At 52.3% G+C, this 27,528-nt stretch overlaps 1 protein-coding gene across 1 annotated transcript; it reads left to right on the top strand.

Moving 5' to 3' along the window:
* The first annotated feature begins 346 nt into the window (after nt 1-346).
* Nucleotides 347-25,843, top strand: SLC6A12 (solute carrier family 6 member 12). The gene is made up of 16 exons (XM_021690488.1): nt 347-558; nt 2,657-2,741; nt 4,995-5,262; nt 10,840-10,974; nt 13,932-14,072; nt 14,844-14,931; nt 16,054-16,186; nt 17,439-17,573; nt 19,026-19,129; nt 19,435-19,559; nt 19,979-20,091; nt 20,612-20,749; nt 21,510-21,612; nt 23,438-23,538; nt 24,025-24,195; nt 25,393-25,843. Exons 3-16 carry the CDS (start codon nt 5,049-5,051, stop codon nt 25,528-25,530), a joined length of 1,839 nt encoding a protein of 612 aa, XP_021546163.1. The 5' UTR covers nt 347-558; nt 2,657-2,741; nt 4,995-5,048; the 3' UTR covers nt 25,531-25,843.
* Nucleotides 25,844-27,528: the final 1,685 nt, after the last annotated feature.

Here is a 27,528-nt window from a genome sequence, read left to right as displayed (position 1 = left end):
TAAGAAAAGGCTGCACCCTGCCTTGTACATCCTCGTCTCTTCCCTCGGAAGGAGCAGGTACTGGAGGGGCACGGTGAGGAGGGGGAAGGCGCGAGGGGCAAAAGGAGGGAGACGTGATCAGATGGAAGTCTGAGCTGGACTGGAGGGACAGAGCTCAGTGGGAAGGCTTGGGGGGGGGGCTCCCACAGTGGGAGGGAGCTGGGGGTGGTGGACTGGGGACAGAGGACTTGGCTTCCTGAGGTTGGATGTTGTAATCCTGGTGCACAAACTTTTGGCTTCAGTCCCTCCTGTTGCTGTGGTATTTCTCTGTCCCTTCACTTCCCAATACACTGGTGTGCGTGAGCGCACACACACACACACACACACAGAGCTGCTTTCTGTCTGGGAGTCCTGGAACAACAACTCGGATGGGATTCTGAGCTGGGAGGAACAGGAGAAGGAGCAAAGGTGGAGGCTGGTTCCCCTCTCAGGTCCCGGCTGTGTGGGCTTCCCCGCCACTGTCCCGGGGACCGGAGGCATGGAGCTGAGCTGACCACGGGAGCCGAGCTCGGGACTGAGGTGAGCAGGAAGCAGAGGACGGGCTGTGTCTTCGCAGTCCCTTAGAGGGTGCCTCAGAGGGGCTGGAGGGGTGAGTCCTGGGAGGCAAGGTTTTGTAGGATTGTGTGTGTCTGTGGTACAAAAGACTGGGGCTGAAGGTAAGTCTGATGTTGGGGCATCTTAGGACCAGGGGCATCACCCCGGCTCCCCCAAGCCACCCACAGCTTCTAAGTTGCTCAGGGACGAGCCTGGGAAAGACCCTAGGTGGGGGGTTGGCCCTAGGGAGTAGGTGAAGGAGGGGTGATCACCTGGCTGAGGGAACGAGGGGAAGCAGACAGTACTCAGGGAGATGGGAAGGAAGAGCAGACGGGACAAACCTTGGGCATCCCTCAAGACCCATGACCTGCAATTAGCCATGCAGATGAGGGGTTCCTGCCCTCCCCCATGGGTCAAGCAGCGCAAGCAGGGAGCCAAGCGTCTCCCAGAAGGAGGAAGCTGCCCCAGCTCAGGCTGTGGGGAGGCGTGAGCATGCTTGTGCCAGAGAAGGGCAACAAGGGAGTGGTGGGGAGGTGCAGGCGGCCAGCAGCCTAACCCGGCAGCCCCCAGGCTGTGAGGGACTAGCCGGAGTCAGGTTTTGGTGCCATGCACACAGGTATGTGTGTGCAAAGGGACGTGACAGGAATGGCACCAGTGTGTGTACAGAAAGGGGAACTGGTATGTGGGTGTGGGCTGAAGCAGGGCCTGGGGCATCCCGTGCCCCCCGCGCCCCCCGCACCCCCCCCCCCCAACCGGGTCCGGGGCTGGGCCATTCCTGTGCTGGACTGGGAGGGTGATGGGGCCGAGCTGGGATCCCAGCAGCATGGCGGGAGTGGCATTTCGCCACCTGTCTGCTCCTCTGCTAGACCCTGACCAGACCTCCTCCTCCTAGCCCCATGCCCAGCTCCTGAAAACGGTTAATTTTGGACTTGCTAGCCTCGAAGATTTTCTTGGTGGGCTGCACTGAGCCCAGTGTGGATGTAGGTGTCTTGGCTTCTGGAGGGCACTGACGTGTGGTGAGCTCCAATGCATGACCCCGTATCCTGCTCCAGCTTAGCAGAGGTGGGAAGGGGGTGCTAGGGGCTGGAGAGGTGGCAGAGCTGAGACGGGGGAGATATCGGGAAGGGGGAGATCTCTGGAAGTCATCTTGACTGTGGATAACACTGTTTATTCCTCGCAAGTGGGCTAGGGGTAGAAGGGCACAGTGGGGACGGGGTAAGGAGGGTAGGGGGGCATGCTGTCCTTTTGGCTTTGAAAAGGAGCCCCCACAGGAGAGCTCTGTACAGCCTGTGTTTATGTCTGACCTCCACCTTGACATTTCTTCCCTGAGTCTAACTTGAATACCACTTGCTGCACTGAAGGCCTGTTTCTTCTTGATTTACCATGGCTCGGGGCCAGCTTTCGTTTCCACATGCTCTTGCTTTCATTCTGCCATTCCGTTTTTTCACTCTAACCCATAAATTATGATCTTTCCAGTAACCTTTAAAAAAAATATGTTGCGGGAGCCTGGGTGGCTCAGTTGGTTAAGCAACTGCCTTCGGCTCAGGTCATGATCCTGGAGTCCCGGGATCGAGTCCCGCATCGGGCTCCCTGCTCGGCAGGGAGCCTGCTTCTCCCTCTGACCCTCCCCCCTCTCATGTGCTCTCTCTCTCAAATAAATAAATAAAATCTTTAAAAAAAAAATATGTTGCATCAGTATCAGCTCATCAGTGTGTGTTCTCTTCTTGTCTTCCCCATCCCGATACAAGCCAAACCCTGTACCCAAACTGGGCTCTGAGATTTGCTTTGCAGTCCTGCACTCTCCTCTGGTCTTCCCTTCGCTTACTCCTTGGCCCCACCAGGTCTCTCTTCCTTCCACTGTTGAGGACAGCTTGGCCCTGTCATAGCTGCTTCTGGTCTGAGAACAGGAAGGCTTGTCTCCTGTCCACCCCCTTGGAAACCTTTGTGCTTGGGCTCACCCTGAGCTGAGCTACACTATGGCTTGGCAAGCAAAGGCAAAAAATCTCTCCTTGTCTTTTATGGATCTTATTTTTATCCCCCACCCTCCCAGCACCCCTGTTGAACGGCTCATTCTCTCTTCCAGGGAGACTTAAAGCCCAGAGAGGACGTGTGAGTTGCCTAAGTTCATACAGCAAGTTAGAGACTCCGCTCCATTGCTTATTGTATTGGTGAGTTCATTCAAATCATTTAAAAATAGTTTTACTGAATACTTGCAAGGTGTCAAGTCCTGTTCCTTCATCTCTCTGAGCTTCATTTCCTCATTGATAAAATGGACTTAATAGTAATACCTACTTTAAAGATTTTAATGAGGATGAAATTGAATAACGCATATGAAGAAGTGTAGGTTTTTGGCACAACAATTAGTCAAATGTTAACTTTTATTAATATTATTATTGGCTAGGTCTGGACTAGACCTTAGGTTTCCTGCCTGGTGTTTTTTCCGTTAATGTTTTTGAATTCATTCATTCATCCACTCATTTGTCTGATAACGATTCCGGGGCCACTCCTCAGGGTGCCCAAACCCCAATTCTGTAGCAACATCTACAGTTGGTTCAGGTAGCACCAACTCTTTCCCCCAGGGCCAAACTGCCCTGTTCTTCCAACCTGACACTCTGGTTCTCAAAGCCTCCCCCACTCCTAGGGTCTGATGGTCTCCTCTGAACCTGGAAGCCTTCTTCTCTCCCTTCCTTCCCTCCTCCTCCCTTACATCAGGGGCTGAAGACCTCTGATTTCCAGTAGGCACTTCTCTCTTCATCTTTCTTCCTCAGCTGAGCTTGCAGTGGAAACCTCTGAGTAGGTCCCAATACCAGAATCTAACCCCGACAGGCTTTCCCATTCCTGGGATAACCTGTCCTCCAAGTCACCTTCAAAAATTTCCATAACCTCAAATGGCTCCTGCCACGCCTTTTTAACTGACTTGGGCTTGGGCTGTTGCCTGGGTTAAAAGGACCAACGAATAAACACAGACACTTAGTAAAAAGAATCCCTTGTGTTTCTCTAGAGCCTTGGAGGGGCATGGAGCACTTGGTAGCTTAGGGTCACTTTGATTTCCCCAGCGCCCCCCGGAGGTGAGGGGTGCTGGGTGGGTGCTTCCCTCTGGGGCCAGATCACCTCCTCCTGGCAGCTCCTCGGGAGCCAAGGTGGAGGTGGCGTCAGGGTGGCTGTGTGGGGGGGAGGGGGGGAAGGCAAACAAGGACTCCAGGTACAACACCACAGTGCCGCAGTTTATCTCCTGGAGGTTGAAAAATGGACAGCGATAGGGACAGAGTAGACCAAGAGAGACCACGTCATTTTTCTGGCAGTCCAGTGAGCTTTGGGCTCTTTAGGAGAACAGGAAGTCAGGAAGGGCAGTGACCTGCTGTCACGCTCAGCCACGTCTGGGTCTCCCTTGAGGAGACCACCACCCCAGTGAGTATCGCTCTGGGATCGACCGCCAGGACCCCTTGCTTGTTCTCAGGGCAGAGGTACAATGGAGAAGGAAGAAGAACCAGGTTTCCCTCGAAGGCCTATACTTGGTCCTGGCACCAATCCCGGGTCTCATCTGGCCTTGTTCAGAGGCCCCACCTTCTCCTTCCCTTCCAATCAGATGCCCAGAGCTAGCTGGCTCCCATGTTTACCCTGAGTTGATCGATTGCCTGGCATAGGAATGAGCACACAACCAGCTAGCAGAAGACCATGCAGTCACCTGGGCCACACCTGCCCTTTGACCTCCTGTCACCCCTGGCAGGCTTTGATCCCTTCTGGCTTGGAGGCCGGAGGCTGGGTAGGTGCCACTCACCCGACACTGTGGAGCTGGGCAGACGGGCGAGCGGGGACGGTGGCTGGCTGTAAATATCAGAAGGGACTCGGAAGACGCCTGGGTGGCTCAGTCGTTAGGCGTCTGCCTTCGGCTCAGGTCATGATCTCAGGGTCCTGGGATCGAGCCCCGCATCGGGCTCCCTGCTCAGCGGGGAGTCTGCTTTTCCCTCTCCCCCTGCCCCTCTACCCTGACTTGTGCTCTTTCTCTCTCTGTCTCTCAAATAAATAAATAAAATCTTAAAAAAAATTAAAAAAAAATAAATAAATAAAAAAAGAAGGGACTCGGAATGAAAGACCCCCAAGCCTTTTCCTCCCAGTCTACTCCTATATGGTCGTAAGCAAGCCACTTCACCGGTCAAGGCCTGGATGTCCCCCTCTGCAAAATGGGCAAAAGAAGATTGGCTCCCTATTTGTTCTCCAAGTCATGAGAGCAAAGTGTAACTTTCGGTGTAAAAGTCATGGAGAGTTTGGGAAGAAAATCAACAGCCCAAGATATTAAACCATATTCCAACAATGGGAAATGTTACCGCAATATTCCAACAATAATCAAAGCCAAGAGGGAGAAAACAGGGGTGGAGGGCACGCTTCAGGGTGGTACGGCTCACCCCTTCTTGTCACACCAGGCTCACCAGCCTGCCCTCTCCCAGCTCCGCGGCCTCCCGGTCCATCACGTCGCCATGGACAGAAAAGTGGCAGTCCCCGAGGACGGGCCTCCCGTGGTTTCCTGGCTCCCTGAGGAGGGAGAGAAGTTGGAACAGGAAGGCGAGGAGCAGGTGAAGGATCGGGGCCAATGGACCAACAAGATGGAGTTTGTGCTGTCAGTGGCCGGGGAGATCATTGGGCTGGGGAATGTCTGGAGGTTTCCCTATCTCTGCTACAAAAATGGAGGTGGTGAGTTCATTTTGAGGTAGGCGTGGTGGGGAGAGCTGTGCCTTGACCGCAGGCAGGGCCTACCTGGGCGCCTCCTGCCTGGCGATGTGGTAAAATGGAAGGAGGCTGGCATGGAGCTGGAGGGCCCGGGGGTTCTCAGGGTCCTCCTCTGTGAAATAGGGATGATGCCTCCCAGGGCCATGGTGAAGGGTAATGGAGGCAATGGGTAGGACCAAGGAATCCTATCCTAACAAGATAGGATATACTAGTCTTTCATGATTCTGTATAATGCTGGTTGCTGATAGGAGTCATTCATTCAGCCAGTATTTTACTGTGGGCCTCTCCTGGGCTAGGCATTGTTCTAGATACAGCACAGAACACATTCTGTGTGTTATATGTATTCTAGTGCAGGGTGGCAGATTACAGACAAAGAAGTAAGATGCATGGGATGTTGATGGTGAGGAGTGGAATGGTGAGAAGCCAAGCAGGGACAAGGGGTAGGGAATGCTGGGTCGTTGGAGATGTAGGGGATGGGGGGAAGGGTTGAAAAGGTGAAGTAAGGTGCCCAGGAAAGCTTGCGCTGAGGAGGTGACATTTCCGCCAAGACTTGAAGGAGGTAAAGGAGTGAGTCTTACAGATGGAGATCAGGTGAAGACCATTCCAAACGGAGGGGAAAGCAAGTGCAAAGTCCTGGGGTGAAAGTGCACCTGGCCTGTTTGAAGAACAGTGGGGCAGTGACAGATGTGGAGAAGAGTAGAAGAGATCAGAGAGGTCACAGGGCTCACATCTTATAGGCTCTGCTCTGAGATGGGAACGGTTGAAGAATTTGAGCAGAGAAATATGATCTTGTCTCTGATTGTTTTTTTAATTAAAGAAACATAATTTTATTATTTTTCAGCACTGGTAGTAAAAATGAGCAGGGGTATGGTGGGAAGGGACCAGATTAATCTTTTTATGTGTACAATTAGAGGCTTTTAGTATATTCATAGAATTGTGCAACCATCGCCACAACCGATTTTAGAACATTTTCATCATTCCAGAAGGAAGGCCTGAAGCCATTAGCAGTCACTCTCTATTCCCTCTTGCTGCCAGCCCTTGGCAACCACTAATCTACTTTCTGTGGCTATGGGTTTACCTATTTGGAATTTTCATACAAATGGAAGTATTCATTTATATGAATTTATTTGTGACTGGACAGATTCATCTTTGCCTTTTGAAAATACCTTTATTCTTCTTGTGGAAATTGTACACATTTATTGTGAAATCTGAAACATTCCAGAAAGGTAAAAAGAAGAAACATTCCTATTTAAAGATAATTATTGTTTAGAAAACCCTCATAGGGACACCTGGGTGGCTCAGTCGGTTAAGCGTCTGCCTTTGGCTCAGGTCGTGATCCCGGGGTCCTGGGATCGAGCCCCATGTTGGGCTCCCTGCTCAGCGGGGAGCCTGCTTCTCCCTCTGCCTGCCGCTGCCCCTGCTTGTGCTTTCTCTCCCTCCCTCCCTCTCTCTGTCTCTTTCTCTAATAAATAAAATCTTTAAAAAAAAAATAGAAAACCCTTATAACATTATTCATATTTAATTTTTAAAAAAGATTTATTTATTTATTTTGGAGATGGGGGGGAGCAGCCAAGGGGGAGGAGAATCTCAAGCAGACTCCCTGCTGAGCGTAGAGCCTGACATGGGGCTCAGATCCCATGACCAGGGGATCATGACCTGAGCCAAAATCAAGAGTCAGATGCTTAATCGACTGACTTGTTTCTTTGCCCCAGGCCAGTTTCACGGACACACAGGGCGTTCGTGCTCGAGCTGAAGATGATCCAGGCTGAGCACTCATTTCATAGAGCGCCCAGAGGCTCCTAGGGATGTTTAGCGACTTGCCCAAGATCATAGAAGTGGTTGGGAGCTGCGGGCCTGGGCACCTGGTTCACTGGCTTGCACATCACTTGTCCTGCCATCTGAAAAGGAGGGAGAAGGAGGGTCCAGGGGACAGGTTTTCTGGTTTGGGTGCCCACACCTCCTTGTCCTGCCTGGTGGCTGCACTGTGGCCGTGGCCTCAGTCCTGGCTGTGGGGCAGCATGGGGACACAAGCGCCTAGGACAGTGTGCAGGGACACCGCACTGAGCCTGGGTCGTCTGTGAAGAGGCAGTGCTGGATCGCAGTTATTGGGCAGAGTCTGTGTTCTCGCATTAGCTCTGTCCCAACCTAAGTACCCGGGGAGGACACCCACCCTGCCACCCCTCTATCCTATGTCCCTCATCCTCCCCTACATGAGGGGTGGAGCAAGGTCAGGGGTCCCAATCTCAGGTCACTGGTCTTTGGGGGTCCAGGAAAGTAGGAATGTAGGTTTCCTTGTTTCAGATAACTTAATAATGGATCTACGTGGGAACATGACTTCACCGACTAACTCAAATGTCACCTTTTTGCTTTAGGCTAGAATTGTACTAACTCACTATGATGATAGGGTTTATCTTGAGCTGACTATAACTCTTTAGTTAGCAGTTAGGATGTGAGGGCGATCTGGCTGCGACATCTGTCACCCCGTTGATTGCCAGGGTTGATGCGGTTGATCTGGCTGGCTAGGCAGGTGTCCCCTTCCTCCCTCACCACTCCACGGGCGCCCCGCCCGAAGCTGCGCGCTTGGTCCAAGAGGACGACCGTCCCTGATAGGGGAGGACGGTTCTTCCAACAAGGGTATACGAATAGCTGCACTCCCCTGCTAGGACCCCCAAACAAGCTCTCCAGGTCCATTTGTAGGAGAACGTAGGGTAATCAAGCTTCTGAGACTCCAGACACGTCCAAATGAGGCGCTGCAGGTGGCAGTCTGCCTTGCTTTAAAAAAATAAATAAATAAGAAAAAAAGCAGTTAAATATAGTGTTTACTGATATATTAATCAATTCATAATGAATTAATAATTAGTTAACCAACGGTTCTGTAGAGAAAAATCTTTCAAGAGGGATGAAAAAATAGTGTTATTGGTGTAATAATATCTTTGGTTACAAAAAAAAACCCAGGGAGTTGCTGAACTAGATCATCCTCAAAAAATGGCTCACCCCAAAAGAGAATTTTATGAATTCTGAGTTTCCAGATTGCTAGTGGTTCCGGAGTAAGTGCTTGGCAGAGCTAATAAGGCATACCTTAGAGCAAAGGGAGAGAGACTATAAATGCGTCCCAAGTCACCCTGTCCTCACAGATCCCTGGGGGGCCTCATCCGGCTGCTCGTGCCCAGAGCATGGGCAGATGCTAAGGGAACTGTGGGCCAGGTCCATCTCCCCGAGTGAGGATTCTCACTCCGAGGGGAGGATGTTTGCAGTGATAGTATGTTGAAAACCCAGGGAGAAAGCCAAGAACGGATGCCTGTAGGCGCTCCAGGACCAACCTCCTCCCACTGCCTGCTGTGGCCGGGGCCTAGCACTGACCTTCCAGGCCCGACTCAGCCTGAGGGTGGCCCAGCTCCAGGCCTCCTGAGCTCTCCCCGGTTTCTGTGGGGCAGAAGTCTATGTGCCAAGGGTAGGGCTGAGGCCGTCCCCTTCAGGAGAGGGAAGGGCTTCCGCACAGCCAGCAGGAAGGGGCCCATGGGTCACATGCCGCCACAGACTTCCCGTAAAGCGTCCTCTGGGAGAGCCCCTCAGCCTCACCCCTGTAACCACCTAAGCCGCGTGAACCGGCGTCAGTGGTGTTACTCAGGATGTGTGGGCAAAGCTGGGGTTAAAAAGGACTTCAGGACTTGGAGAATTACCAGCTGCTGTGGCTCCGGAGGGCCCAGAAGACTCACAGATCCTTCTCCTTCACTCTCACATATTGCTACTGGCGGTGCAGATGGGTAGAAGAGGCTGGGAGGGCGATTCAGAAATGCATGTCAAAGTCCTTAAAAAACTGTTCAAGCCCCAAGGGTGGAAGCAACCCAAATGTCCATCAGTGGACAAATGCATAAACAAAATGTGATATATACACATGAGGGAATATTATTCAGCCTGAAAACAGCATGGATAAACCTTGAGGACATGAAGCTAGGTGAAATAAGCCAGACACCAAAAACATAAGTACTGCATGATTCCTCTTATATAGGGTGTCTAGAAAAACAATTCATAGACAAAAAGTAGAATGGTGGTTACCAGGGGCCAGGGAGAGGCAGGGAATAGGGAGTTAGTGTTTAATGGCTACAGAGTTTCAGATTCGGATGGCTGAGAAGGTTCTGGAAATCGATGGTGGTGATGGTTGGATAACAGAGTGAAAGTACTTAATGCCACTGAACCTTACACTTAAAAATGGTTAAAAAGTAAAATTTATGTTATATATATTTTACTGCAAAAAAAAATGTACATACACTCTGACCTACCAATTTGTCCACTGGAAATTTATACTGAGGAGACAGTTAGCTAAGTGCACAAGGATGTGGACAATGGATCGCAGTGGGGTTTCTAATGAAACAGCCAAAGATACCTGGCCAGTGGAGGTATCGATGAAATGAACTAAGATACATGCTTACGGTGGAATAGGATACGGGCATTAAAATGATGCCTTCTATATTTATTGATATAATAGGTTCATGATAGGTTTTTAAATGGTAGTCAAGGAATATATAGTAGGTTCTCATTTTTTGCCAAATATATATGTATATATGTGCGTGTGTGTGTGTGTTTATAAGAAAATTGGAAGGCTATACAATATTTTTTTTCCTTTTTCCTCCTTTGTACTTTCTATTTTTCCTGCAAAGTAATGTGGATTACTTGGGTAAGAGCACAGACTCAGGATCGGACCACTTGGCGTGATGCCTCAGTCTCTTCATCTGTAAAATGGGGATAACAGTGGTACCTGCCCCATGGGAGGTGGTTCTGTGAGGATTCTGATGTTGGTGGAGCATTTAGAAGAATGCCTTACACACAGTAAGCACAACATAAGTGCTAAGTGTTATTTTGATGCAGTAAACAATAATCTGTTCACCCATCTGTTTTTTTTTTTCCATCCTCAGGTATATGTCTTAGTGACTGAAGTGGGCATCAGCGGCTTAGCATTATCTTTAAGTTCCCTACTTTGCTGGATGCTTTTTCGGCCTGGCCTCCTGTGGGGGCTGTAGGTCAGCACCTAATCACATAACTGCTGAAACCCCAGTGCCCGAGAATCTGCCTGAGCAGAGAAACGGCCTTCTCTGCTGGGACCCCAGTTTGGATCAGAGCCTGGTGGAGGGAAAAAAACATCTGAAAATTATTAGAGGAAAAGCAATTTTTCCGAGGTGTTTTTGTTTGTTTTTCTCTAAAATGTAACACACTTGATAATTTAATAAGCATATCAAATTATACAGAACACATGTTTTGGTTCCAAAAATAATAAATGGACTAAGTTTGTGAAGCACACTGAGAAAATAAATAGTGCATCTATTAGGATTTCCACCTAAATGTTCACTCCTTTTTCTTCAAAGGTCTTTCCTACCCTGAATGGGGTTCAGACTGGAAAATTTCTGCCTGTCCCTGTTCGCAGACAGGAGGAAGCCGACGTGGGCCCCTGGGAGGGTGGGGAGGGAGATCAAGGATGCCAAGCAGTGGGACGCTGGTCTCCCAGATGGGTCGAGGACTCAGCCCCTGCCCCCTCTTGTTCCACAGGAGCCTTCTTCATCCCCTACTTCATCTTCTTCTTCACCTGTGGCATCCCAGTGTTCTTCTTGGAGGTGGCGCTGGGCCAGTACACCAGCCAAGGCAGCGTGACAGCCTGGAGGAAGATCTGTCCCCTTCTCCAGGGTGAGTGTTCCCCTTTGTCCTCCTAGCCACCAAGCTGTACATACACTCTGACCTACCAATTTGTCCACTGGAAATTTATACTGGCCACCAAGCGCCTCCATCCCTCCATCGCTCCTCCCCTTTCCTTCCCTGCCACCACCTTCTTCTTCGTCTACTCTCATCCTGTGCGAAGTGCTGTGGGGGACACAGGAAGAGTTATCAGACTTTGGGGGGCCCAAAGCTTATAGATCCTGGGGAGGAAGTCACGTCTCAAGAAAGACAATACAAAATCACCAGTGCAAAATTAGATGCAGAGCTTGGAAGGAGATTTTGCAAGTGAGGACTCCTGGAGCTTCATCTTCATCAGCTTCCTGGAATGCTGTTCCGGTGTACATGGCGCGGCCCCAGACGTGCCGCCGAGGTACATAACCATCGCGATGATGACGATGGCTAACGTCCCCTGAGCCCGGCTATGTGTTAGGGCTCCGGCAAGCACTTGACATGCATTTCCTCATTGGATCCTCCAGATGAGAAAATGAGATCATTTACTGAGGATTTGAACCCAGGTCTCCCTGAGCTGAAAATTCATGCTTTTTCCCATGTTAGGAATTAGGTTAGGGATTAGGTTAGGGACAGCTCCTGTTCTCTCTATGGACTTGCTAGTACTAATGTGAGCAGCTTGGGGTGTCCTTCCCCACCCCATCTTTAGCTGATTGGGCCAGTCCCCTTGGGGGGACTCCCCAGCCCTTGTCTCTGAGAGGTTCCTTGCCTATGGGAAATGAGGAGAGGACTCTTTCCCTCACGTCAGTCTGGAGGCAGCCCCAGGGACTAGGCTATCTGGGATTACAGCCTACTCAGCTGGGCTGTAGCCACCATGCTCAGGTGGGCATGGGGGGAAACCTGGCTCCTGAGCAGGCTGGGAACCTGACCACCAATTGGGGGTTTGGTTGCGGGGACCAGGCTCATCTGGTACTCATTCCTCTTGGGGCACCCATGGGACCCCTGGAGGAGCAGCAGTGAGGGGCTGGGGAGAGGCGAAGCTTGGCCCACATACGTTTCTACTCAGGAGTGCTGGGTCCTGCTGGGCGACTGTGGCCTCAGCCAGAGCAGTGTCTCCGTGTTCTGCTCTGGAGCCCAGCAGTCGCCTAATGTCCCACCCAGTTGCGCGCTATCCCTAGGACCAAGCGAGCTCCTGGGTGGCAAAAGGCGGGACTGGCCTCTCTGGCAGGTATCTACTAACTCTCCAAGGCAGTCACCACAGATCGGGTGAGCAAACCAAGCATTGGATGGGGTTTGTGGGGAGGGATTACTGCTCCTTCCCTCTTGGCCAAGTTGAAGAGACAGAGACTCCAAGGCCTGGAGTCTCAGGGTGTATGCACCGATGTTGGTGGGAGGGTCCAGGCTGCCTGCTACCTGCCCTCCACCGGCCTGATGGCACCCACCCCGCAGTTCACCCTCCCAGCACACGGAGGCCACACCCTGTGCTCACCCACCCTCCCTCCCTCCTCAGTTTACACACAGGCACAAGCTTCCTCCCCTGAGATCATCCCTCCCCTCAGAGATGGGGCACCCCCTCCTCCCAGCCTGGCTCCCTGCCTCCTCCCGGGTCCAGTGGGGTGTTTACAGGCGGTGGGAGCACAGCGCGTTCCGGCGGCGAGTGGCCGCACAGTGGCCGCTTGTTTGGGTGTGTGGGTGTCTGTGTGCGCGCTCCGAACAGCCGGGCCGCCCGGCTCCCCGGGGACCCTCCGCGCCATCAGCAGCCCTGGCCGCTGCTCCTCCCGAGGCCCCAGCCCACGGTCGCTTTAGGGCGCCCCTGCCCCCCACGCCTGCATGATTTGCGGAGACCCAAACGCAGGAAAACACGGGGACGGAGGGCGGGGGGTGCTCCGGTCGAGTTGGCCAGGCCCGCTGGAACAGACAATCAGGGTGGGCTCGCCCGGCCAAGGGCTGGTTTTGTGGACAGTCGGCATTGATTTTCCAACCTGCCTCGGGGCTGTGCTTCCTTAAGTCATCCTGGAGCCCTGGCTTCCCAGGCCGCGGGCACCTCCCCAGGACGCGGAGCGACTGGGACCTGGGACAGGGCGCGGCGCCCATTCCCCCGCTTGCTTTCACACCTCGGGACTTAACGGCCGCCCTGGCAACGTGCTACTTTTTAAATGACTGTGGAAAAGATCCCACGTTTGCAGGAGCAGGCGGGCCGGGGAGGGGGGAGGCGAGGGGTGGGGGGACTGCGCCTGTCCTTGCTCCCTCCCAGCCCCACGGCCAGCCTCCAGACTGCTCCCCTGCGTCCAACCTGGGCGCACAGGTCCCACCTCGGCTGACACTCTTGCCCCTCACTGGGCGGTGAGCTGGCATTTTGAGACCCACTCAGGCTCCAGGGTTCTCGACAACCAGCGACCTCTTCTTTTTTTTTCTTTGCTGGTTTCTTTTGGTTTTTGCTCTTATCCTGAGACTGATTCTTACCAAGACTTCCCTACTTACTCCTTTGTTCTTCCTGCCCTTTTTCATTTTATAAGTAATGTGTGATTGTCCTAGAAAAACTGGAGAATGCAGATGGACAAAAGGGAAAAAAAAAACCTTTAAAAAGTGAATCGAAATCCTATCACCTAGAGAACCACAGGTAGCTTTTGGATGACAATCCTTCCAGAGTTTATCTCCTTCCAAAAAAAAAAAAGATATGTCAAGTAAATTATGCATAATGAGAAAAAAATAAAAAAATTAAAAAAAGAAGATATACATTCAAATATATATATTGCAAAACTGGAAGAATGCAAACTGTGGTGTTCTGTAACCTGTGTTTCTTAGAAAAATGTGCTGTCTGTGGCTTCTCGGGCCAATAAAGAAATCCTGGTGGTTGTCTTCGGGTGGCACCCAATCCCCTTCTAGCCGCGGCGGGAGGCTTCCGTGTGGCTCTGCTGGGCTAACTTGATCTCTTGGGTTCTCCTTGTTGCTCCCCCATGCCTCCCCTCTTCCCGTAGGCATTGGTCTGGCTTCTGTGGTCATCGAGTCCTATCTGAACATCTACTACATCATCATCCTGGCCTGGGCCCTCTTCTACCTGTTCAGCTCCTTCACCTCTGAGCTGCCCTGGACGACCTGTAGCAATAGCTGGAACACAGGTATCCATGGTTTCGACCCCTGGGCTGGGGCCTCTCCCTGGGGGAAACCCTTGCCTCAGAGCCGGGCTGTGCCGGCCCTGGTGCCGTCCTGCTGGCTGACCCTTCTGTGGGAATCTGGACTAGCCACCAGGAGAACCGAAAACCCCACCCGACTGTGAATGTTTTGTGCCACTGCAAGGGGTTATCATCCCTCACTCAGTGCCGGGTGCCAGACATAGACGGCTGAGCACAAGCCCCGTGGCCCAGCGCTCTGTGAGCGTGCGGTCTACTGGTAGAAAGGGACCAGTTAATCAAATAATTACAAATTGCTATGGGTGAACAAAACTGCCGAAACGGTACCACAGTGGGAAGAAAATCGCTGGCTGAGGGCTGAAGATTGAGGAGGAACCCACCATGTGAACAGCAGGCCATCGAGGGGGAAGAGCAGGCACGAGGACGCAGTCCATTCGTGTGTTGAGTGGAGAGAGCGGGCCGGTTCCAGGGGCGGAGGGATCTGAGCTCTGTGTCAGAGGTTGGGTGGCGGGGTGGCCAGAGAAACTGCCAGATTCACTGGAACAAGAGCAGTAGGAGGAACATAGGGAGGGGGGCTGGTCCCATGAACCACCTGGCTGGTCAACTCCTGGAAAATGGGGGCTCCACAGGAAGCTCTTGGGACTGGGAATGATGGGGACTGCCAGGCTGTAAGGTCAGAGGGTCGGGGGGACTAGGGTGAAAGGGCATCTCTCCCCATCTGGTCCCTAGCTGATGCCCAGCCCCCCTTGTCCTCAACAGAGCATTGCATGGACTTTCTGAACCGCTCGGGAGCCCGCACAGCGACCCCCTCTGAGAACTTCACCTCACCTGTCATGGAATTCTGGGAGTAGGTGCTGGGCTTGGATGCCACGTGCCAGGGGCCCCAAACAGGAAATTTGGATGTCTGAGGCCTGGGATTTGGAGTGCGAGTTTAAGCCTTTCTGTGCACGCTCTCCAGTGCTTACCCACCTCCCCCCATCTGGCACATCACTGGAACCTGGGGGAACACTCACAACTACCCATACTTGTCCACTGACACACTCCCAATGACCCCGAGTCCACCTGTGTCCAGCCAGACTCACACATTTACCCATGTCGACTTGCATCCTTGCACCCATCCGCACCCCCAGGCACCCACCTACATACACCTTCACACCTACCGACACGTGTGCCATGTTCGCTGGTGCGTGGCACATGGGCAAATGGTCTGCCCCAGCTCAGCAGAACAGGTGGTGCACATCACTCCCCAGCTCCGTGTTCAGTGATGTTACGTTAGTAGCTTGAAATTGGCCAAAGTGAGCGTACTGGTACTGCAGAAATTGGCAAACCCTGTATTCACACCTCTGCCCTTCCACATGACTATGCCTTACAACTGCCCGTGTCCACACGTGTCCACCTTCGTTCTTACAAAGGTCTGCCTGTACCCTCATGCTTACCCAAAACTCACACGTATTTACCAACACCCACATGTGTCTACCCTACACCCTCATACGTGTATGCCCTCATGTCACCCCAAACCCACACATCCACCAACACTTATGCATACACATTTCCACCACTCCCTGCATTCTTTAGATACTAAAACATATTCAGCCCCCCTGTTTGATACCCATGTACTTGTGCATCAACCTGCCTATGTAAGTATCTACTCTCCATCTGCTCATCCATACATTACTTACCACCCTCACTCTCTCTTTCTCTATCTCTCTCTGCACAACAGAGAAAGCTGGATGGTTAGAAAGACAAAGATACCTATGGGATTACGTGATTTGGTCTTCTAACAGCAGGGGCATACAGACCACAGGTGGGAACATGGCGTGGCCATGGGGGGCTGCAGTGGGATGGGGAGGGGAAGCCTGGAACATGAGATCTGTGGGGTCAGCTCTAAGAATCAAGAGACTTGAAGACAAACGTCAAGTTGTCCCCTTTCGCCATTCACCTGTTTTGTTTTTTTTTTTTCCATCCTCAGGAGACGTGTTTTGGGCATCACCTCAGGCATCCATGATCTGGGAGCCCTGCGCTGGGAGCTGGCCCTGTGCCTCCTGCTGGCATGGGTCATCTGCTACTTCTGCATCTGGAAAGGGGTCAAGACCACAGGCAAGGTGAGGTGTTCTGGCTCCTGATAAGCTCTCTGTGGCCCCCAGAAGCCATGGGGACACTCACAGTGTCCTGCTGGAGAACTGAAAGAAGGAGTAGTGTAAGGGAGAGGCAAGGTGAGAACAGGGGAAACAGTAGGAAGAGTTTAGCTCAGTACAAGGAGAGACTTTCTCTTTCAATATGACTGTAAAAGACCTGTTTACATAAGTAACATACAGATCAAAATAAGAAACACGGAAGTCCCCCTAATCACTGTACCAGCCAGCATGGTAGATTTGGATCTACTGATCCCCATTAATGTCTTGATATTGCCTTCTAGTTTCCTTTATAGGTGTGTTTGCGTGTATCTGTATCTATCATGTCTGTACATGATGCAATTAGGATCATACACTTTTACAACTTGCTTTTTGTAGTATGGTATGAGCCAGCAAACAGAACTGTCTTTGAAGTGGTGAGTTTCCAATAATCAAAAGGGTTCAGGCCAAGAATGGACAACAGTGGCTTATTGTACGTGTAGAGAGTTCAGATTTGAGCCATTATTTCCAACCCAGGGAATCTGAGGTTGATGATTCATGCTTTTTAAAGCCAGGAATAGACAGGATACTGACCGTTCTGATTAGCCTGTTCTGGGGGCAGCCTCCCCCTTCCCGGGATTGTTGTAATAATAATAAAACTAGCAACAGGGATAATAACACAGATATTGCTGTCACCTCCGGTAAGGAGCTGAGCTTGCTCAGGGAGCAGAGTGGACCCCTCAGAGTGTCTCCATACCCCAGAGGTCAGGCCACAGCTGCCCCTCCAGACTTAAGCCTGGAAAAGTAGTTTAAGTTTTGCCACAGGTCACTCTGCAGATCTGCTCCCCCTCTGTCACCAGGACCCGCCCTCGCCAGGGGGCAAAGGGAGAACAGCCAGGATGAGGGATTCCAGGAGACCAGATTCTGGATTTTAAAATAGTCTTTGAAATATTATGGCTGGAAGCTCGTGCCCCTCCCCGTCCTTCCTCCCTCCTTGCCCTGCTGATGTGTATCTCATACTCTACCTGCCTCGAAGCCCGAGACCCGCTAAAATGTGTAAAGGAAGGTGTGGAGAGTTGCAGGTGCTCAGCCCCTCTCGGCGTCTCTAAGGAGGTGTCTGACGCTGAGCTGGGTGTCACTCTTGCTGCCTGAGGAGGGCTGACAGGAGGACGGCCATAAGCTCCCTGGCACCTCCTGGCGGCTGTGTCCCCAGCAGGGGTGACCTGAGCCTGTTTCCCTCCAGGTTGTTTATTTCACAGCCACGTTTCCCTACCTGATGCTGATCATCCTCTTGATCCGAGGCATCACCCTTCCTGGAGCCTATGAGGGCATCATCTATTACCTGAAGCCAGATTTGCTTCGCCTCAAGGACCCCCAGGTAGGAGCTGTGCTGGGGACCAGTTCCCCGCTGTCTCCCACCCAAAACCACAGCTGTACTTTTGAAAATCTCTGGTTGCTTTTCTCTTGGTATAAAGGCAATATATCTGGCGCCTGGGTGGCTCAGTCGTTAAGCGTCTGCCTTTGGCTCAGGTCACGATCCCAGGATCCTGGGATCGAGCCCCGCATGGGGCTCCCTGCTCTGTAGGGAGCCTGCTTCTCCCTCTTCCTCGGCTGCTCCCCCTGTTTGTGCTCTCTCTCTGTCAAATAAATAAAATCTTTAAAAAAAGAATAAAGGCAATGTATCCCCACTAGAAAACAATTAAAGATCTCTTGTAATCAGCTATATCTCTATGAGCATTTTAGTAGATTTCCTTCCAACTCTTTTTTTCTAGTTGGTGTGTGTGTGTGTCTGTGTTTTAACATAGTTGAGATAATTATAGAGATGTATCTTTTTTCATTTAAATTATATTGTAAGCATTTTCCATGTTATTAAATTCATTTGTAAATGTCATTTTAAACACTTGCATATAATATCCATTCAGTCACTCGTTCACCCAAAATGTACTGAGGACCAGTTAAGGGCCAGGTAGTGCTCTAAGGACAGAGTGGGCAGTGCGCACGATAGACCAGGCTCCGTGTCCTCTGAGCACTCACACGCGGGGCAGGTGTCATCAATCTGCTCTTATTCTTGGACATTCAGGTCAGGCACTTTTTTTTAATGATCATATATATAGCTGCAATTGACACCTTGTGTTTAAATCTTGGACCACATCTCTGATTATTTTCTGACAATAGTCAGACTTGGAATCACTAAGTCCAAGAATATGTGCGTTTAAGTGTCTTGAAATGTCCTGGCTTTAGAGAAATATAGATTTTCTCCACCAGTACTGGAACGTACCCTTTTTTCCTCCGGGGCCCATGAGAGACTCCATAATAATTCATTTTAACCTTTGATCTACAATAATTTGAGAGATCAAAATAGTATCATTTTATTGTTTTAATTTATTTATTTTTTACTACTGCGAGGTGGGACATTTCCACACAGATTTACTGTGCATTTTTATTTCCTCCTCTAGGACTTGTCTGAGCACATTCTTTGCCCCACCCCCCCTTCCCCAAGGAGTCTTAGGTTTTTTTCTTTATATTCTAATGAAGTGGCTCTGGGACCCAGTCTTGGCTGCCTGAGGCCCTCAGTGCTTTGGAGTGAGCCTGGAGCTCTCAGTTCTGCCCTGCCTTATCTGGGCACTGCCCCTCCACCCAAGAAATCCAAGTATGTGGGGTCTCCTGAGTGCCCCCAGAGCCACATTTAAATGGGCCTGCCTGTGAAGTGACATGTGAGTGGAGGGTGGCAAATGAGCGACTCCTGAGGGCACACCCAGGGGCCAGCAGGGTCTGAGGGGCCACGGCCAGCTGCCCCCCCCCCCCGCCACTTTCTTGGGGTCTCATGTAGGTGTGGATGGACGCGGGCACCCAGATCTTCTTCTCCTTCGCCATCTGCCAGGGGTGCCTGACCGCCCTGGGCAGCTACAACAAGTACCACAACAACTGCTACAGGTGATTGGCGGAATGGGGTGCCGGGGACCCTGGGGTGGCGGGGCTGGTCTTCCTGGAGTGTCGCCAGGGAATCGAAGCTTCAGTTCCCAGACTGAATTTCTTTCTTCCCTCTTTTTCTCCCTCCCCACCTTCCAATGATCCTTGATCTTGCTCCCTCCCCCATTCTCTCTTCCATCCCTCTCCTCCCGAATCTTTCGCTTCCCTTTTCCCTCCCCGCTCCCCAATGACTGACTTTGGATCTCTCCTCCCCTGAGGGATTTCTTCCTCTCTTTTCCCTTGGCTCCTCCGCCTCCCCGCCCCCACAGGGACTGCATCGCCCTCTGCTTCCTCAACAGTGCCACTAGCTTCGCAGCCGGGTTCGTGGTCTTCTCCATCCTGGGCTTCATGGCCCAGGAGCAAGGGTTGCCCATCTCCGAAGTGGCCGAGTCTGGTAGGTACCACTTTGCTGTCTGGGCCCTGAGGGGAGAACACAGATCCCTCCACCAGGGTCCCAGGAAGGAGTCCCAGGAGCTGGCTGATGGGAAACTTTTTAGTCTCTGTGGGCCCTGCTTGGCACAGAGGAGGGCCTCCTGAACCATGGGTGGTGGGGAGGGAGCGGGGACTGAGGGTGGGTGGGCAGACCCACAGCTGCAAGCACGAATGGATGCACAAACCAGCTCCCCAGAACCAGAAGAGCCGAGTGATGGATGAAACTACCCTCCCTTCTTGCACCACTCCTCCACACACACACTCACACTCTCTCACACACACACACTCATGCACACTCACACAGTGCCTTGGGAGAAGGCTCTTCCCTGAGGGCAGTGAGAGCAGGAGGGAACTCTCCTGATAGCGCCTTGTGCCTGGCAGGTCCTGGTCTGGCCTTCATCGCCTTCCCCAAGGCTGTGACAATGATGCCCTTATCCCAGCTGTGGTCCTGTCTTTTCTTCATCATGCTCATCTTCCTAGGGCTGGACAGCCAGGTTCGTCACCCCGCCCACCCCACCGCACCCCTCCCTGCCCTGGCGACCCTCTTGCCAGCTTCTGCGTTTCTGGCCATTACCTTCCCTCCATCTCCTTTCCCACTGACCATACATTCCAGATCCCCCTCCACTTTCCGGGGCTTGTCCTTGCAGTTGATTGGGTGACCCCTGGTCTCAAGACCAACCTATTCTGTGAGGGGGCCACCTGCCTTTTCCCCCCAGGCCTGACCCTTCCCCATACAGGGACACCCCCCTCCCAGATGGCCCTCCAGCCTCCTTCCAGCCATTCAGCTCAAGCTGCCCAGTCCTGCCCCCCAGCCTTGGGGACAGAACATGTCTCCCCCTCCAGCCCCCATGCTGGAACCCTCTGTTGTAGAGATGCGGCCAGGGCAGGGCTGGCCACCCCACGTCTGCCCTTGACCCCTGTGCTCCTGTGCGTCAGCATGGGTGAGTGGGGTGAGAGGCGGCCAGGGCAAAGGGCAAGCTGCACCTCTCACCCCAGCTCCCCTCCTGCCCGCAGTTTGTCTGTGTGGAGTGCCTGGTGACAGCCTCCGTGGACATGTTCCCCAGTCAGCTCCGGAAGAGTGGGCGGCGAGAGCTCCTCATCCTGGCCATTGCAGTCGTGTGCTATCTGATCGGGCTCTTCCTGGTTACGGAGGTGAGCAGAGGTGTGTGCCCCCACCCAGGTGAGGGAGCCAGGGGGCACACCTTCCTCATCGGCTCCTTGGTGGTGTTGACACAGGCTCTGCCCTCATCACAGCGAGGTTGTAGGGAACACACAGTAGAACCTTACCTGTGTTCAGTTAGCTCTTTTGGTGTCAGGTGACAGAAACCAAATGCTAGCCAGCTTGAGTGGAAAAGGGAGTTTTCTGGGGCCAGGAAACAGAAAAGTCTAGAGATAATTGGTTTCAGGTATGGTTGGATCCAGCTGCTCTCCTGACATGGTCAGGAATGCCATTCTCAGCCAGATTGCCCTCCTGATAGTAAAGAACGCTGGTACAGCTTCAGGCTGACCTGCCGCCACCCCTCCAACCCCCAAGGAAAGAGAGGGACCGTCTCCCAAGAACACGGTGAGTGTCCTGCGCTGGCTCTGCTTCCAGCCTGGAGCAGGGAGAGGAGAACACTCAGAGTGAGGTGGTGCCAGGTTCTATGTTATGACATAGGATGCTGGGCAGAAGAAACAGTGTATGTCCCAGGGTTGCCAAGGTCTTTGAAGCTGTCAGAAGTTGTTGTCCTGAGGTCAGATGAGGGGCCTGGGGGCAGGGGTAGGCAAGGCCAGCTCCCTTTAGTTGCAAGGAGTGACTTCCCATGGGCTGGGCAGGATGGGGGCCCAGCTGGGTGTTTGCACTCTCGCTGCGGAGCGTGTCCCCTGCGCACCCTGGCCAAGGCCCTGCCTAGCTCCACTGACTTCTCCGCAGGGCGGGATGTATATCTTCCAGCTATTTGATTATTACGCTTCCAGTGGCATATGCCTGCTCTTCCTGGCCATGTTTGAAGTGCTCTGCATCAGCTGGGTGTACGGTAAGTGGAGGGAGGAGAGGGAGGAGGAGCCTCTGCCCCCCCCCCCCCCCCCCCCAAAAAAGGCTGTGAACTGCCCAGGAGGAGAGATGGGCTGTGCCGGCCCTCTGGTTTCTATAGGTCTTTGTATTGCTGCCCTGGGACGTTCATCCATCGCTGAGAACCCGGGCATTTCTCATTATGGCAGATAGAGCTCGGTTAAGGTAGTTTCTACAAAACTGATTTCCCGCAATAGTGAGAGGAATTAGAAACAACAGGGAACAGTTTTCTTGATACAGAAGCTGCTGGAAGCCTTTTGCCAGTGGGAATCCTAGCCAGAAGAGAGCTTTAGGGCCACTTTGTCTGAGCATCCCCACATCTCCACATTCCCTTTCTAGGTTATCACCCAGACTTTGCTTGAATACTTCCCTGAACAGGAAACTCATTCCCCTGTTTTTGAGGTAGTTTTTCTTGTGGCTGTTAAGCATTCCTTTCTTCTGCAGAAGTGAATTCTGCCTTCCTTTGACTTCCACCACCAGCCCCGCTCAGTGCTGGGGTGACTAGCCAGTCCTGGTGACAGTAGGGGGGGATCCTTTATGCATTGAGTCAATGCACTGCTGAATGCCAAGCAACCTGCTGACTGTGGCATACATAATCTCGCAGCTCACACAGCAGCCCTTTGCAGGGGGAGGCAAGGCTCAGAGAGGTAGGTCTCTTGCCTGAGCTCACACAGCTAGTACGTGGAGGAGGCATCGTCATACCCAGGACCCTCGGGCTCCACCGCACCAAGTTGGGGGAACGCATTGTCAATGTAACAAGGCTCGGGGCAGAGAGGGTAGGGGGTGCCATGTAGTGTGCATGAGTAGGAAAGCCACAAGTAGGAAGGTTTTTATTTTGCTACCCTAAGCCTTCCTGTCTGGTGTCCTCCCTCTCCCTGGACATGTCTCCTCTCTTCTCACCTCAAGCATCTGATGTCTTTCTGATTTTCCTCTGCTGCTTCTCAGAACTTGCTCCCAAAGAGGATCTGATAAACTCCATCACAGTGAGTTCTAAAGAGCTGAGGAACTGTAATAGTTTACACCCTCCCAGCAGTATCTGGTTGTTAGCTGGGGGAGAAATTTGCAAGTCAAAGGAATGACTCCCTAATGGGGGCATTTCCTGCACACCGGTGATCAGTGGGAAGTTATTTCTTTGCTGAGGAAGGGCCAGAGAGGCCCTCCAAGGGTCTTTCCCGATTGGTAGCTCTCTCCTCCTTAGAGGACTGGGTGGGCCTGGATCTGGAGCAAACAAGGACAGTAAACAAAACCAGTCAGTGTTTCTACAAACACAGATCAAGCCTCTTGCCGTGCTTTCCTGACAACGCAGAGTGGTTCCTCCAGAGTCTTGACTGTTGTTCCCTTCCCAGTGGCTTTCTGGCCTTATGTGAGTTTAGCGTTTTAAGCTGGCACAGTGGGACCCTTGCTGTTTTGCTGTTTTGACTTGAAACCGAATTCATCTCTGTGGCATAGATAAAAGAGCATTTGCTAGCCATTGTGCCATTTTAGGCCCACACCCTCCTCTGTGGTTAGGATTTAGGGTCTTCATCCCTAGACAAGGGGACGAAGGATTGCACTGAGAAGTTGGGTGACTCTCTCCAGGGCTCCCAGCTTTTTGGTGGCAGCCCCTTCTCCCTCCTCGCTCCCTGCCTTGTGGCTGGGGTGCCAGGGACCCATCTCATTCATGTGCCTTGATCCAGTTTCCCCTCACAGGGTGGGGGGAAGAGGGCAAAGCCAGGTGAGTCCTCCCCAAGTACCCACAAGCTCTCTCCTTCCTCCTGTTCTCGCACTTTTCTCCCACCGCACCTGGGCAGGGGCAGATCGTTTCTATGACAACGTTGAGGACATGATTGGCTACAGGCCATGGCCCTTGGTGAAGATCTCCTGGCTCTTTCTGACCCCTGGACTTTGCCTGGTATGTGCCCACCCAGCTACCCTCCTGCCTCCAAAAGACTCGGGGACGGGGAACAGGATGCCCGAGTTCTGGGGCTGCTTCCCTGCCTATCCAGTTACCTGGGGAGGCTGGTCCATTTCCCTTTCTAGGTTGGTTCTCCTGCCCTTCCTTCCGGGGGCTGTCTCCTTCCCCTGCCTCATTCCAGTTCCTGCTCCATTCCTTTCTTTCAGCACCTCCATCTGCTGCCCGACTTCCCAGTTAGTGGTCTCTTTCTGTCTGCCTGCTGAGGGCTCCTCCACCTTCCCTCCTTTCTTCAGAGCTCCTCCTGTCTCAGTCCTTGGGGGGGGGGCATGCGTTGGCCCAGGGTTTGTAATGGCTTTTACTAGTCTACCTCAGTGATGCACCACAGTGCATTAACTTGTCCTCTGTCCCTGGATATTGAAGCAGGTGAAGAGAAGATTTCAAGGGCTCTCTGTCTCATCTGCATCCACCTCTCCCTCCTTCCAGGCCACCTTCCTCTTCTCCTTGAGCAAGTACACACCTCTCAAATACAACAACATCTACGTGTACCCTCCCTGGGGCTACTCCATCGGCTGGTTCTTGGCTCTCTCTTCCATGGTCTGCGTCCCACTCTTTATCATCATCACCCTTCTGAAGACCCAGGGTTCCTTCAAGAAGGTAGGGGCCAGAGCAAGTGATGCATGAAAGGGGGTTGCTGAGAGAGGTTGTCGGCAGGACACCATGGGTGGAGCCCAGCTCTGAGCGTGGGGCAACCCTTCGGTCTCATGGAATCTTTGAAGACCGGTCCAATGGCTTCATTTTCAGAAATCTTAAAAAGTCCTGGAGTCCTAGACCTTCAGAATCTGACCTCCAGCAGATCATGTGGGCAGGTTGACCAAGGGTAAACTGTCAGAGACTTAAGGAGGAAACTGAGTCACAACAAGAACTTAAAGGCACCCAGACACAGAGATTTAGAGAGCACAAATTCCTTGCTCCCAGGAAACTAATAACCAGCTATCATGGTTCATTTCATACACAGGCTCCTGGCTTCTTTTCTTATCTTAATTCTGGGGAGCCACATGCAGAGGCTCCCTGTTTAGAGTTTAAGACACGCCTTCCTGGAAGGGGATAGAGCATGTCCCACAAAGACATTACAGTTGTAAAAATCTAACAGGCCTATAAGTTACAGAAAAACCCAAACTGCAATAAGCAAATAGGCTTATTTTCTTTTTACATCGAGAAGGACCAGAGATGGATGCTGTTGGCATTTGGTTCAGCTGCTTAAAGAGGTCACTAGGGACCAAACTCTTCCTATATTTCTGCACCTCTGAGCATGTCTTCATCATCATGCTCACCACCTCATGGTCACAAGAAGGTTGTCGTGATTCCAGTCATCACATCTGCATTCAAGGCAAGAAGCAGGGGGAGGAGATGGTACCAATACCAGTAATAATAGTAGTACTACTACTCATATAATATAATAGGGACTTATTGATCACATTATAATAGTAATAGTAAGAAGAACCAAAATAAGCACTTATTGATCAATTTACCTTTGCCAGGCACTGTTCTCTGAGCTGTGTACTATTATTATCTTCATTGTACAGATAGGGCACAGAGGGGTTAAATGGGTTGCGTACAATTGCACAGGTAGTTAGTAAGAGAACAAGGACGGGAACCTGGCCAGTTCCTGGTCCTAGTCACCATGGTATTGTCTCTTCTCTCTTCTCAAAATATTTATTCCCGTATTCACTCAGATTCTACCGACCACCCCCATGTGCCTGGCCCTGACCTGGGCCCTGGGGTTATAAACAGGATGGAACATCTGTGCCTTTCTCACCAGTGGCACCCATTTGTTCCCTCTTGTCTCCACAGCGCCTGCGACAGCTCACCACCCCTGACCCCAGCCTGCCACAGCCCAAGAAACACCTGGATGGTGGTACCAGCCAGGACGGCGGGCCTTCCCCAGCAAGGGAGGGGCTGATAGTTGGGGAGAAGGAGACCCACTTGTAGGATGTGGGCAGCAGCCGGGTGGCTATGGGGCCAGGAACCTCTGTCAGGGCCACCACAGTGGACAGCCTTCGCCTCTGTCCCTCACCGCTGTCTGGCTGGGAACCTCTGTGATGTCCGTGGGCGCCCCCAGCCAGAGGCCAGGCCGCTCTCTCTCCTCAGCTGGGGCAGCTCCTTCTGGAGGGCGAGAGGTGGTCCCGCTGCAACACGCCATCCTGTTGGAACATACCTTCTTATTTATAAAGGAGGGTGGTCTTTTTTGAGTCCACCATCTGATTCTAACACATTACGCTGTGTGGGAGCTCCCACTGTAGGGGTGTTCCAGCTTCCTGTATTTGCGCGTTGGGAGGGTAGCGCTGACGGGAATACGTATCACACTTTGACTTGGAGAGCCTGATGGAACGCAACGTGTTGGAAGTTACAACTGAACACGCCATATTGGATTCTGACATTCCATTAGAGGGGGTCCTTCCCTAGGCTTGGTGTTCTGGAGTCCATGGGGAAGGAATTAAAGAAACAAAAAGCCTTCACAAGCCATCATGGTCTTGAGTTTTCCTGGAGGCCTCTCAAGGTGTCCCTGGTTCCACACTCCTCCTGCAATATGTGTCCTCAACTCACAGAGCATTGGAATGGAAGGAACTTAGAGATGATCCCTAGACTGTTCTGTGCTTTCCTGTGCCTGAGGCAGACATTGCTAATTGATTACAGAGTCTTTCCCACCTCACAGTCGGTGCTCCAGGAAGCTCCATTTGCCACCCTGCTTTTGTCCAGCCTCCTGACTTCATGGGTGAGGAAACTGAGGACCAAAGAGAAAGTGACTTTTTCACGTTCACGTAGCTATACCTAAAACCTGGTTTCCTTTTTTCAGGCCAGGGTTCTTCCCATGAAACCCTCCTGCCTTAGTTAACAAGCATGTATGGATCGCCTGCTACCCTGTGCTAGTCTTCTCTGCCTCGCCCTGTTCCTGTTTAGTCTGCTGTCTTGGGGTGGGAGGGAGAGGGTCTCCTCTGTAGAGTGCTGAGCAGCTTTCCCCACATTGGCATCCCTACCTTGGCATTTCCTCTGCCAGCCCATACTCCTCTGACCAGATTTCCTCTCTGGACCCTTTCGTTCTTGCCATTTTCCATCTCCTCTGCCTCCAGAGATTCCTCGGAGTGTGTGAAAGCCCGCTGGTCTCCCGCAGAGAGGGGGGTATTGCGTGTGGGATGCTCTCCTCTCCCCAGGTCGCCATAAAATGATGCCAGGTCCTCCCAAAGGCAAAAGAGGAGAAGGAGTAGGGGTGGGGGAGGGCCACTTCGGGACGGTGGCCTGGGGCAGGACGTGGGAGCTGGAAGAAGGGAAGCTGCCTGTATACACCTGTATATCTATAGATAGCCATCTGCAGTGATGCATGGATAGATTACACCCAGAGTCACTGCCCAGTAGCCAGAGTAAAAATCTATGGTCCAGCCAGGGTGAGTTCCACCCTCAGAGCACCCAGCATCCTTCCCCGTGATCTGTCAGGGCTTCTCTGCTGGGCACAACCAGACATCCAGACCCCTGGGTTCTGCCTCCCTCAGACTGCTCTGCACATCTGTGCTCGCTTTGGTCGGACTAGCTAGTGGGTGGAGAAGGAGGTCCAGGAGAAAGGGATAGAGAGAAACTGCTTCAGCCAGATTGACCCTGGGGGACCTGTGGTGCAGGTGTGCTGCTTTCTGCTGCCGCCTGGTGGCAGATGGGAGCAGAGCCGCCTTCCCTGGCCCTGCCTCAGCCTCTGGGGCTCTCACCCTTGCCCTCGCTGACTGGCTGGCTGAGCATTTCTTTCCTGTGTAAGCTCACGCCCTCTGGAAACGAAATACTTCCTATATCCTCCCGTGGCCTCAACAGGGCTCCCCAGTACGGTTGGCTTGTTTTGGGGGAGCCCAGCTGCAAGGGCATGAGGACTAAGGTCAGCCAGACTCCTCAGCTCCCTGCCTCCTCCCCAGAGTGTGCTGTGCTTTTGAGCCTGGGCCCTTTCAGCCT

This window comes from Neomonachus schauinslandi, chromosome 5 (assembly GCF_002201575.2).
Source record: "Neomonachus schauinslandi chromosome 5, ASM220157v2, whole genome shotgun sequence".
NCBI lineage: Eukaryota > Metazoa > Chordata > Mammalia > Carnivora > Phocidae > Neomonachus > Neomonachus schauinslandi.
The sequence above is the reverse complement of the archived record's forward strand: the minus strand, read 5'-3'. Positions and strand labels throughout refer to the sequence as shown.

Coding starts and splice junctions, on each gene's coding strand:
- SLC6A12 (XM_021690488.1), top strand. CDS start 5,049: ATGGACAGAAAAGTGGCAGTCCCCGAGGACGGGCCTCCCGTGGTTTCC. Junction 20,092..20,611: donor TCCTAGGGCTGGACAGCCAG/GTTCGTCACCCC, acceptor TCCTGCCCGCAG/TTTGTCTGTGTGGAGTGCCT. Junction 24,196..25,392: donor CCCAGGGTTCCTTCAAGAAG/GTAGGGGCCAGA, acceptor TTGTCTCCACAG/CGCCTGCGACAGCTCACCAC.